General features: G+C 38.3%; 1 protein-coding gene across 5 annotated transcripts in view; it reads right to left on the bottom strand.

Annotated features, from left to right (window-relative positions):
• IQSEC1 (IQ motif and Sec7 domain ArfGEF 1) overlaps nt 1–12,931 on the bottom strand; it is a 174,562-nt gene that overhangs the window by 41,305 nt on the left and 120,326 nt on the right. For all 5 annotated transcript variants that reach the window (XM_042823206.1, XM_042823207.1, XM_042823205.1 and 2 more), the window contains 2 exons: nt 6,813–7,095; nt 2,750–4,014 (listed from right to left, as the gene is read on the bottom strand). In XM_042823206.1, the coding sequence (XP_042679140.1) occupies nt 2,750–4,008 (1,259 nt within the window). In that variant the 5' untranslated portion in view covers nt 4,009–4,014; nt 6,813–7,095. The remainder of the gene's footprint in view (nt 1–2,749; nt 4,015–6,812; nt 7,096–12,931) is intronic.

The raw sequence follows: 12,931 nt of genomic DNA, 5'->3' as shown, positions 1-12,931 counted from the left end.
ACGGCCCTTCCGCCTGGGTGGAGCCACCCAGCACATCCTCTCAGCGGCTCATCACCGAGACTTGCACTCCTCCCTTGCTTAATAATCGTGTGTCACGAATGAGGAATGACCAGAAGATATCTCTATGGTTCTGCAGCACTGACGTGAGCACTAAAGAACAAACTAAAAAAGGTACTCCGTTGCATTGCAGGTGTGCATGTAGGCATGACAGCAACACAAGCAGTTGGCAACACAAGGCAGTGTGCAGGCATGCCCCCTTCTCACATGAGGTGCTGGGCAGATGCCAAGATGCCAAACGCCTGAACACAATCTCTGTCCCTTTGATTTATCTCAGAATATGCAATTTGCAATCACACTGATTCCTGAAAGTATCCTGCTGAGCATTTTCAAGAATAAAGCTTTGGAAGTTTCCCAGTTACCTTTTCAAAAGAGTTAAAGACTCACTCTCCACCATACTCTGTGATGGTTTAATACTTGACATCGGACATAGGGAAAATAAAGCTATTAATGAAATGTCACAATCTCGGTGGATTTGAAGAGCCATAATCAAAAACAAGATGCATGAGATATCGGGGGACTGTCTGAGCTATCAACAGAATCAAAATGACTCAGCATAAGGTAATGAGGCTCTTCAGTTCATTACCAATACAAGAGACAACACAGTAAGGGAGTGCAACCACCACACAGCAAAATACCATCCACTGAGGTGCAGCCTGGAGTTCTGCACACTGCTCTGTTTTAGAACTCACTTCTATGAATTTCAAGTCATCTCACAACCAGGCAGTATTTATTTATAAAAATTTTCCTATTTTCTGTTCAAGTCTATGCAGCAAGATCACTCAGCTCAAGAGGTATTTCAAAGAGTTTCTATTCTTCCCTATTCTTGACGTTTATTTTCCACTTCCAGCCTCCTACTGATATGGTACAAAATGTGACACCAGACAATTCCCAATGCTCTCATTCACCTCTGCATGCTGCTTGAACACTTTTTCCATTCACTTTTTTTTTCCTTATATCCTTTTGCAATTGACTCAAAAGACTACATTATCAAGTGTGCAGCTCCCTGATCATTGACTACTTAAGCTTTAATTACTGTGCCAAAAAAAAAAAAAAAGAGCAAATACCAAGTCTTTTAAAGGTCAGCCAGCCAGTTCTAGAACCTACATCACTATCCCACCTGCTGCCAAGAGCGTTCATGCTTTCAAATCTTGTGAAAAAGACTTCATAGTCTATTTCAAAAGCTCTGAAAACTGCAAAGATCCTCTGACCACTTCCAAATGTTTAAAGGCTCTTGTAAAAAAAGGCCCATTAACTTAAAAAAAAAAAAAAAAAAGTATATATATACTCATATACATATATATATGAAAAAAAAATTATATATATATATATATAAATTTAAAAAGAAAGCTTTCACAGCCAAACTTGACTTAACCATACTTAGCAATAACCTCTGGTGATGGCATCAAAAAACTTAATTACATGCAATGTTACAACATATTATTACACAGTGAGCCAGTGATCTATTAAATCGAACAACACAAATCACAGCACTGCTAGCCACAAAGGAGGGTTGAACTCATTCAGGCTGTAGTAAACTAGAGTGAAGAGTGGTCTATGGCAGCACACTGAAACAATTCCTACTTTTTCAGAAGTTACAATATTTTCATAGAGAAATCCTGAAGTACTCTGCAGACAGCTTCAAAAGCTTCCACAAACAATACTGTGAGCTGTCAGCAACATTTTAATGGAAAATGAGAACAAATACTGGCACTTAGCATCTTTCACCTAAGCGTTCTAAGGAACTTTATAAGCACTAGTACCAGGACAGGTTTAAGTAAGAAAATTATACCCACTTATGAATGGGAAATCAGCACACTAGGCATCATCTGAGCGGTGAAGGAGATGTAGGATTTCTAATGACAACCACTTAGCTGTTCTTATCTTCAGAGCATGATAGTTCTAATGAGATCTGTGTAACTCCAGTAATAGGAATACACAGTTTAAGTAGTATATTTTCTGTTACCCTCTATCATAATATTCACGCTTCCTGTATACGCACAGGAGTAACCAAAGAAGAAAGCATTTCCAAAAGAAGAAACTTAAGCATGTTATTTTATAGGAGCCTTCAACAACTCCGTAAGTGGGAAAATTAGCAGTCATAAATGGAAATGAACATTCTACAACAATGCTGTACTTCAAATATATATTTAGTGCAAAAATAAAGTTTTGATGAGATTTATTTATTGATTACTGAATAATTTTCAACCTCTGCCAGTGTTAAATATGAAATTAATCTTCCACTGCTTGTTATTTTTAATGCCTGTGACAATTGCAACTATACATGATTAGGGCAGAAGAGAATTTTGAATTTATTATACCTGCAAACACAAAAAATGGATGAGAATTAAACAACCATATGTAATTTTACTACCGTATTTATTTCCCTCTGAAGCTGTTTAACTACAAAGATGCCAATTTGTAAGTACTCTAACACAAACAGCTAACATGAGCAGACAAATCAGTTATTAGAACTAGGCAGTCTGTTACAACAACTGCCTACTCTGATTTTTAGAGATATTATGTATGTGTACGTATACAAAGTGTGTTACCTCTTTTAGCATCTCTACGAAAACACTGGGCTTATTTTTTTCCACTGAATAGCCAGTATCAGACTACATTCTTACTTATCTGATTCAGGTAAAACATTCCTTGTACCGTGGCCATGAAGAGGAAGAAACACTGCACTTACTTGTTAAAAAGGTTTAGCCCAATTCTATAATGCCGTTTCCTGATAATATCGTTACTGAAGGCAGGGGAATCCCAGCTGTTACGAGTTTCCTTGTGGTATGTTTGTTTGCTTAAGGTTTGCTCCCTTAGGCTGTCTCTAGAAGAAGACTCTGAGCTGCAATTTATTGTATCGTTAGAGTTGGAAGTGCTGTTGATGCTGTCATTGTCTCCATCCGAATAATCAGACTCTGATTTGCTTTGTCTGTTTGCTGTGCCATTAATAGCTAAATGACTGTCTATAGGCCTAGGCCTATGTCTTGCCTCCTGCTCCTCTCGGGATATAATCTTGGCAGGAATATTGTGAGGGATATGTTTTGGGCTTCCCTGTTGACTAGTGATTCCTCGATCATACGCATTTTGTCTCTTTAATGAACCTCTCTCTGAGCGATCGCTCAAGTCCACTGAGCTGTCACTGGGTGGCTCTATAGTTAGCAGTGGTAGGTGATCCATCCTTATCCTCTGTTCCTGACATTCCAGTGAAGGGGTGCTCCTGCAGCTCGTATCAGTGTCTATCTTATCATCTTTGTGGGTCATGGACCAGTACTCTTGAGAAGAGTTCACTGACCGGAGCCTCAGATCAGATTCTGTGCTGGACGGTCTGTCCACTGACTGGGAAAGCGGAAGGGGTGGAGATAACTCCTCCTCATCGATATACAACGTAACATCACTATATGAAGCTGTCATCTCATCAAGCTTCCTGTGATCCACGCTGTGCATCGTTGGTTTGGTTTGAGCACAGCTATCCCTTTCCATTTCGCGGCTTCTGACTTGGTCAGGAGCTTGGACTTCATCAGAATGTAGGCTACGGCAGTTCAGTGCATCATCAATGGACTCGGCGAGGGATTTCACCTGCCTGGAAAAAGCATCCTCCAGCTCTGTTATAGCATCAGCAAAGTCAGTAGACGTTGCTGGAGACTTCATTGTAGCTGACTCTCCAAGGTCACTGCATTCAGATTGCACTAGGGATCCCAGCTTTGACCCATCATTTGTAACAGAAACTTGTTTTCCTTCAAAATAAGAGCTGTGGACTTTCTCAGGTCCTTCAAAGGAAAACTGCATTCTCATATTGGACAGTACAATGCGTCTTGACATACGATTTTCAGACATAGAACTTCTAAGGCGCTCAAAATTTTTGTTCATCTGATACTGGCGAAAAGCTGTCTGGATGGTCCGAGCAGCATGCCGAGTTATGAGACGGCCTCCATACTTCCGTTCTAACATTTCCACCTATGAAGGAGGGAACAGTTACTTCACAACTCGATGAGGGTTACAACAACAAAGAAGATTAAGAATTCAGCAACTTTTTCATAGAATGTACTGTTCATAGAATACTGTTTTGGAAAGTAAAAGCTCAAAGCTGTAGACAAATTACTGCACAGACAGTGAATAGTCATTTGCAGAGACCAGCATAAAAATACACACAAAAATACAAGTGTGGCAACTGAACTCTGCCATATAAAGCTGCTAGAAACTTGTGTGTGTTTTAAAGTTTGTTTCCACACATTTCCATTGGTTTGCCCGTATCAAAGACAGCCTAGAAACGCCACATAAAGCAATGGCTCTTTCTAGGGAGAGCTGTTACGAAATACAAGTATGTTACAAGATAGCATATTTTAGTAATAAATTCTAAAAATGGCTGTTGCTATTCCAGGCATGCAACACTTTCTACATGAATAAAAAAGCACATAGCACCCTTTCATTGAAGCCTGACACCAAAGCAAAACCAAGCCTCCTAGGCTGCACCCTTCTAGAGAGGTTGCTCTGCGAAAGTATCCCATATATAGTCTTCCTCAAACCAAGAACATGCTTTTTAGACTTTCTAAAGACAATTTTGTAGCTATTTTCATTCTTGTAATTACACTCAGCATTGCCAATGCTTCCAATTAACAGAATGAATATGCAAAATAAATACACTGTAAATCCTATCAATTTAACCAGAAAATGACATCAGTAGTTTTGGAATACTCTTTAGATATTTTCAATCTTTCCTTCCAAAACATCAAAAATATTCTGTATTTAAAGATAACTGAATAAGATTAATATTCCATCTTTCCTGTTATTTCTGTTCTTCCTGTTAGCCTTTACTGGATCCATACTACTCACAAATAGAAAATGTTCTTTCCAAGTAAATGTTAAGTTCAGATGTCAATGTGCAGAGAGGAGTCATCCCCATATTGAGGAAGGAATGAAATGCTACTAGAAATATCCTCTGGTCCATAGTGTCTGCCATTGAGGATCAGCTGAAGAAGTACTTCTTTTGGTGCTAATGGCAGGTTCAGCAGTTCCGGATTCCTTGCCACATAAAGTTGATCTTTTTAGCTAGGCTCTTTTTAAATGCAAATCACTGACATCTTGGTTTGTTTTTAAGTACAAACCACTGATGCTTTTGTCTTGTTTTTGTTCTAGATGCAAAAAAAAAACATTGTGTGTGGTTATTGGCATAACTGAGGAGGACAAATGTACTCAGGTCAGGATTACTGCTAAAGAACTGCTCTTCTGATTGCATTTAATTTTTCTTTAAACTGAATTCACAAAGCTGTGACTGATCTCTGAGATAGGATTCTGAACATCTCTCAAAATGTATCCCTATTTGCTTTTAAAAGACATTTGGCCTTTCACTTAAAGAGAAAGTTATGTTACTTGTTGCACATCATGAGGCTGTGAAGTTACTTGTACAGAATTCTGAAACTGAAAACATGACTATGACCTTCTATCATAACCCTGCCACTGCTGTCACACATTCATTACCATTTCTATCCATAGAATATACGAGGTCATGTGTGTTTAAATAAGTTGTAAGAAATTGTTTTCCTGGACTGATAGCAAGCAAATGATGGAAACTAATTTTCTATAAAATAAATAATCTGGACTTATTCTTGCAAATAGGCTGTTGTCGTTCAGGTTTACATAGAAAATGATATCATAACTGACTATCATAAATCAGGGAGTTTTGACGGGAATTCTAATTAGGAGTATCTTAGAACTTGCCTAGATGATTTACTGAACTTATGACTGATACTTCTAATACATTTTAATGCATATTTAACACACTTGTCAAAGCATATTTAAATGCACACTGCCTTCAGGTAACACCTTGGGCATTTTCCTAAATAATTTACGTATCTTCTGAGATCTCACTGAGAGCTTTTTAAGAGCATTTAACAGCTCTTAGGTATCAAGCTCTCCTCATGTACCACTGTCACTTTTTACTGCGTAGCAGTCCCTGAACAAATACAAAATAACATCTGCAGTCCTCATTCCCTATCAAGCTGACATAAAAGGACACACAGAATTAGCCTCTGTGGAATATCTGCAGTGCAGGACATCTTTTTAGTGAGCCTAGCACTCTATATCAACCTCTTATGCAAGACCTATCAAAAAACTGCCGCAGGTATAAAGGAAGTAATGTTTCAGATCTCACAAGAAGGTCTAATTTAATGGCAGGCCTGTCATAAGGCAGCTCAAGAAAGGGAAAAACTTGATATTTTCCCAATATTTACAGAATTTGGTGAGCATAAAAGCAAACCTAAACTCATACTCATCTAGAGCACTGGCTTCATCTTTAAGTTGGAGCTCAAGCTCTGTTCTTCCAGATCACTCTGGAGAAACATTATATGCCTCTCCAACTTGAAATTTTAGAACAAAAAGATGTCTTGACAGAATACCAGCAGTAACAGGCTCTTCCTTTCTTTCAGGATCAACAAAGATATCCAGATTTCAGAATGACTGACTGTCTTAGAAAGCCATCTTGCACTATTACATTCTTTCAAATAGTACTAATCTCAAGCATCAACTCACCATTCCTGACAGTTTTTACTTTTAACAGTATTAACGTATCTTTCAGGTGTTTCTTCAGAGATTATAACAAAAATTCAAAAATAATTCAGAAACATTCATTTTGAACAAAGTTGATTGCAGGAAAAAAAAATTTTCAGCATCCTAACTGAAGTAATGTTGGAAAAATAATTTTTCCAGCTTACAAACATGTTGTCATTGTCATAAATGAGGCAAAAAATCTCAAATACCTGCTTATCCTGTAGGTCTGAAGAGAGTTCATAGCTCTCAGAAAGTGATCTTGACCTTTTAATAGCTTCTTCCTCTGCTTGTTTTCGCAGTATTGACGTCGAGTGCTGAAGTTTTGGCCTCCGAGTTCTTTGTTGTCCAGGGGAGACAGAATACAGCCCGTAAGCTGAATGATCGTAATGGTCCGGACTTATAGCTGAACTGTGTGTTATAGGTCCTTGATGGTAAGCAGATGGGCTGTCCAAAGATGTGCCAGTTTCACTACTTGGAGCTTCACCCTCAACACTAGAGAGACAATAAGAAGACAGGAAAATCCTATGGTGAGTATTTGTACCAAAATCCTCACTAACAAATAGCACAGTTTTGCCTAGCATAATTCTGCAGCCATCCAGCACATTTAGTTCAAATTCAGATGCAGATATTATAAGGCAAAATAGACATTATGTTAAATGTGACAGTTTTCACCATAATCTAAACAAGTTCTATTTTTGTTGTGGAGGTCACCTTTAGAAGGTGAGTCATGCAGGAGAATGGAGATTTCAAGCATTATTTAACTTTATAGAGTAATTATCAGTAGCATCCAAAGTAACTTAGCAATTGTAATGTAAATGAAAACTTCATTTCTTAGAAGATTTGGTTGTGATCTTTTCCAAACTATTCTACTTCAAAATGACAGATGCTTATTTTTATCTCTTTCCTTGCTTTGACAAATAAAACCAATACTTTCTTACCAATACTTTCTGAATTAAATGATTACTTTCACTTTACTCAAAGGAGATTTGACAGGATCTTGTGTGCTATAATGTTCCTCAAAACTAAAGTTGGGAAAAAATATCTCCAGAAGAAATTTCATTTATTTCTCTGCTAGTGAAAGATTGCTCCCATGAGATACTTTTGGCATGCTTTCTATTAAAGTATCCCAAGGGATGGTGTTTTGAGATAATAGAAGTAAAATATTTTCAGGTAGGGAAGACAAAATAGGAGCTATAAAACGCTTTGTTTTCACATGAATGCTGTCACTGCTATGAGATAATGAAAAAACAAAACCAAAACAAAACACCTCTGCATTAAAGATTTGCACAAAAGGAAACATTTTAAAACTGAATCCTAGTCAGCTTTATGCTGATGCAGTGATGACTTTTTAACAGTAATTTTTTTTTATTTGTTTGATATTTATATTAGGACATTCGCACATTACAATAGCATGTGTACTTCCTCACTTTCACAGTATCTGTTTTTCCCATTTCACATAAATATTTACTATTTGCCTCATACAATGTACAGCCAGTACTGATAGAAAATGAAATCCTATTTACTATTCCTTTTTAATCTGAGTCCCAGTAAGCGCTCCTCACACACACACAGACACGAGCACTTGCAGCACTTCCCCTACCTTTCGTTTTAGGAACAGGGAGATCCAAACTCTAAAGGAATACAGTTCCATGTGCTCCCCCAGTATTTTCTGGTTCATATAGTGCTTTCATTCACACATACGTGAACATCAAACATAAAGCCCTTCTGTTGTCTCTTGGAAATGAAATGCTGTGATCCTCGCTACACACACATACCACAGCAGTGCCTGCCACAGTTCAAAGTACGGAGCGACTTCTGAAAGAACATTCTCCACCGGACTGCAGTGCCAGAAGAGATCAAGGTTAACACTGTCAAAACTCCCCTAGCTTGAACACTGTGTACTTTCTAAAGTGCAGGGAAAAACAAGTCCCTCAGATGTCTCAAAATGTTTCTATAAACACGTAGAACTGAAGTTTCTCTTTCTTTGCAAATCCTCTTCCTTCGCCCATCAAAATATGACTCCATCCAAAAGGTATTTGCAAATATACTTTACCCAAGCTGGAAATATTTGCAGTCTACACACATCACTTTTTCCAAAAAGGAAGCTGACAGGAAACTAAATCCCCTTCCCTCAATGACACAGATGGCTTTCAACTTAAAAATGATAAATGATCCGGAGTTTTGCTAGTGACATTGAAACTGTGTAACCGCCCACTAACAGCAACAAGTTATTCTCCCTAACGCAGCCTTTAAGTACATTTATATACTCTAAAACTCTTCACATTCTCTCTTTAAGTACTGCAATACAATTCTCTGTTCTGCTGAGCTTAGAAACTATCAGAGGCTCCTAATTTAAATCTTATTTGTAAGTACTTTTCATACACATACAGTAAATTTCTTTAATGACCCAGTCAAAATAAACAAGAATTCAAGAATCATCACTATTTCCCTCTTAGGTTCCACTGCATTTTTGCTTTTCTCTTCCCTTAATTCCTAACTATTTACAAACCCTTCCACACCGATAACCATCTCATGTTGGCATCTTAATAACAATATCCCCAACGGATCACTTAATCTTTTCTCGACAGAAACATTACTGCCCTGCTAGGAAGGAATTGGAAGCAGATATACCCAGGGTTCCAACCAAAGCTTGAGGTTTCTTCTTTACTTGCAGTTTTTCTTTCGTACCTTTTCCCAACTCAAACATGAGCCCTGAATGAGATGGAACGCCTGATCTCACTTTGCTCACAGGCCTAATTCCCTGCCATCACACGTCAGGCCTCTGAAGCAGGAAAGTAATTACCTTTTGCAACGTGCAGCTTCCTGCACAACAGCACGACAGCCTTTAAAGCAACAGAGCACGCACAACTACAACTGCGTATTTGAAAGCTTTCTCCCATTCATTTCTTTCTATTAACTGAACAGGAGCTGAGGCTTCACACAAATTATTTCATATAGATGAAAATTCCACTGACAAAAGCATTTTGATTTCTTCTTATTACTACTTTACATACGTTTGGAAGTGAAAAATATTTCAATATACACAACTGTATGAAGTTTTAATGACAACAAAAATGATTGCTCTGCTAAGGAGGAACCGCACACGGAGCATTGTGCAGGAGTGCACAATTGAGAACGGTCCTGTCCACGTCCATTCTGAAAAGCTGTGTGCTCAGAACGGTACCTTTGCTTCAGCCAGCCTCTGCAGGGTTAGAAGGTTCTTTCAGCTACCCTCTCACTAAAAATGCCAACAGATAAAAACCTCAGAGGCTCTGTTCCAAGCTTGCAGCAACATCTAGCAGAAGTCCTCTATGACAACAGGAATAGATGGGCACTTTGGGCATCACTTCCCTCAGCATTCACCTTGCACATGCTTTCTTATATAGGTAAGAAATTAAGTACCTTGAGTGCTCTGCAAAAACAGACAACGCTACCTAGTCCCAGGCAAAATGAGAAAGAAATTCCTAACTAAGGCCTCTGATATCTGCTACCTACCCACGTCAAGAAGAATTACTGCTAATTCCAGGACATAAACTCACAGATGAGGTTGGTTTATCTCCCTGCAATTTACCAGAGCATATTACTCGGGAAAAGAGCACTGCAGCAAGCATTCCAATTCAGGAGAAGGCAGAACAGTTGAGACATGAACCTTTCATTTCTAGAACTTTATCTCTAGTATCGCACTCCTGCCTCAGGAGTAAATAGAGATTCATAATCTGCCAAGACACAAAACGAGAACAGTTGCTTGCCAGTATTTTACTGAGGAGCACTACACAGAGAACGGAAATTAAACATCTAAAAATATTTAGTACTATTAACGTGGTTTTGCATGAATAGAACTTTAGAATAGAGCCATGGAAAATCTTTGCTTCTTTGAATATCTAAAATACTTTTCTGAAAGAGTGGGCAGCATTGACTGAATCAGCATTTTATCAAAAGGAGTCAAAAGCTTCTTCATGCACAACCTCAGCTTGCACTGCTATTAAGAAACACACTGTATCAAGGATCAAATGAGAAGATGAAAAGCTCAGAGAAAAATGAAAAACTAGAGAACGGGACTTTTGACATGGCAGCAAATGTTTGAAACTACTGGCAAAAAAATCAGACAAACTGCACTTCTTCCAACTAATACGAGCCAGTGTAATGCCAAAGATAGATAGACTTGGGCATTTTCTTCTCTTTTGTGTGTTTGGCTCTATAGAGTTCCTGCAGAAGCTAAGCAATGCACTCTGCAAACATTTTTAAATTAAAATACATCAACCAAAGTGACATTTGTGCACAGGAGCAGGACCTGCTCTTTCCATCAGCAGGGCAGTGAGCTCAAGGTCAATCCGCAGTGCAGCTAACCCTGAGTTCGCCCACCACGTGCACTGGGCTCAACAGCAGCAGAAACAGAGTCCACTGCTCTCTCTGAATGAAAGGCACAACAAGGTGCAGGCAGTGGCTGCCAAGGAGCTGCTTTTCTAACTCATTTGCCTAGATGTCAAACCTGAATAGCACGGTGCATAGCTGTATCTTTGGACTCAGGTAAGTATACAATAGATCCAAGCTGACAAAATACTAAGCACAGGCTGCTGCTAACTAGAACAAAGTCAGTTGGATTTTTTTTCCTTTTCATACACTTGTTTCCCACCATAGAGGTGACAGGTTCATCTCTGGAATTATGTAATAAGAAAAAGCTCTGTCATCCTCCTTCCCTCTGTCCATAGCTGAATGCAGTGACGTGCTTAACCACAAGGGAGGCCAACTGTTCCTCTGTGGGCACTCTAGTCACATGAACCTGGCACATCTTTTCTTCCCTGTATCTCATTTTACATCAGAATCTCATCATTCACATCAGAAATTAGTACTTGTGATCACACGGGCTGTAATTAGTTGATAAGTACACTAAATGCATTACCACCTTTTATAATCACATATTAATTGGGATTTTTTAATATCTACTACATTCTTTGGTGGGGTTGTTTCCACTTCTCAAAGACCTGTGGGGCTCTTACGTTCAGAACTTCCTCTTCCTTCAAACCTTATCAACTACAGTCTTAGCAAAAGCAATTATAAGCTCAATTAAAAAAATTGAAAAATAAGAAAGCTTCAACATTTGAGCTTAAAATAGAAACTGGAAAGAGTTCCAAAGACCTGAGTTTCAGTGAAGAGCAAACTCCAGGCTTTTCCATAAGTGTAGATTTGCTCACTGCACTTACAATAATGGCAAAACAATTGGTTTGGATGACAGAGGATAACCAGAAAAAGTAGAAATTCACTTTCTTCTGAGGCCCGCTGTCCTATCTTTAAAACTGCACAATGTGAATGAACGAGCTCAGTAATATCAGATGCAAGGAACCATTTAGTATTCCCATTTGCCCCAGAAATCTCACAGTCTGCAACTCCCAAACTGTCCCAGAGCGCTTACAGAACTGCAACACAAAGATACTGTGAATTTATGCCTACAGAAAACTTCCAAATGCTGAAGCCAATACATTGTAGCCTTTGTTTGGAACCAAAAGCAACAATGAAATTCAACATGCTTCCAAGTAACATAAGTGCCAAACCAAAACTGCATGCAGTATTTTAAAATAGAGCTAAAAAGCCCTATGAGTAAATATTTTAAAAGTGACTTTACCAATGAACATCCTCTGAAATCACTAGTAATTTTCATCATTCATTTACAATGGGCTTTCAACAGCGCAATATAAAGACACGAAATTGAAAACAGGCCCCCACAACTGGATGGTACATTCACAGGAACCAATTTGTGTTACACCCATTTGTAAAAAAAAGTTAGTTTGGACATAAAAATTAACAGGAGAGTATAATGCCTTTGTGCTGTTACAGCTTAGATTTTTCCCGTAGTATTTTAGTACTCTGTAGTATTTTATATTACTAAAAGAATAAATACAAATTCAAAGGTACACACAATAAATCAATTTCTGCCTGACTTCTGGAATTCATACAAATACTATGAATACTCCTAAAATCACTGCCAACTTCTCACCCTGGGCAGCCCCACAGCATAAAGCCTGCACTCAGCCTCACTTTGCTCTTTAGGAAGCAGGTGATTTCTAAAGCATGGCTGCTGTAGAGTATGGCAGGCCAGAAATGGCAATCAGCAATCCAGGCAGCCTGCGTAACCTGATTGAGCTTAATGGAGTATCTGTACATTTATTTGTTGCGATGGTGGAGCTTTTGCATGGTAATTTTTCATGAAATTCTTCAATCAAATTTATCCTTTCTCTAACTTGCTTGTTCCCTGAATCCATCTCATCGTATCTACACAGAATAATTCTGCAAGATATTTTCTTTTTTTTTTTTTTTTTTTTTTTTTTTTTTT

The sequence above is a fragment of the Centrocercus urophasianus genome, unplaced genomic scaffold, assembly GCF_019232065.1.
Source record: "Centrocercus urophasianus isolate 14NV4802_14NV808 unplaced genomic scaffold, USGS_Curo_1.0 seq_22, whole genome shotgun sequence".
NCBI lineage: Eukaryota > Metazoa > Chordata > Aves > Galliformes > Phasianidae > Centrocercus > Centrocercus urophasianus.
The sequence above is the reverse complement of the archived record's forward strand: the minus strand, read 5'-3'. Positions and strand labels throughout refer to the sequence as shown.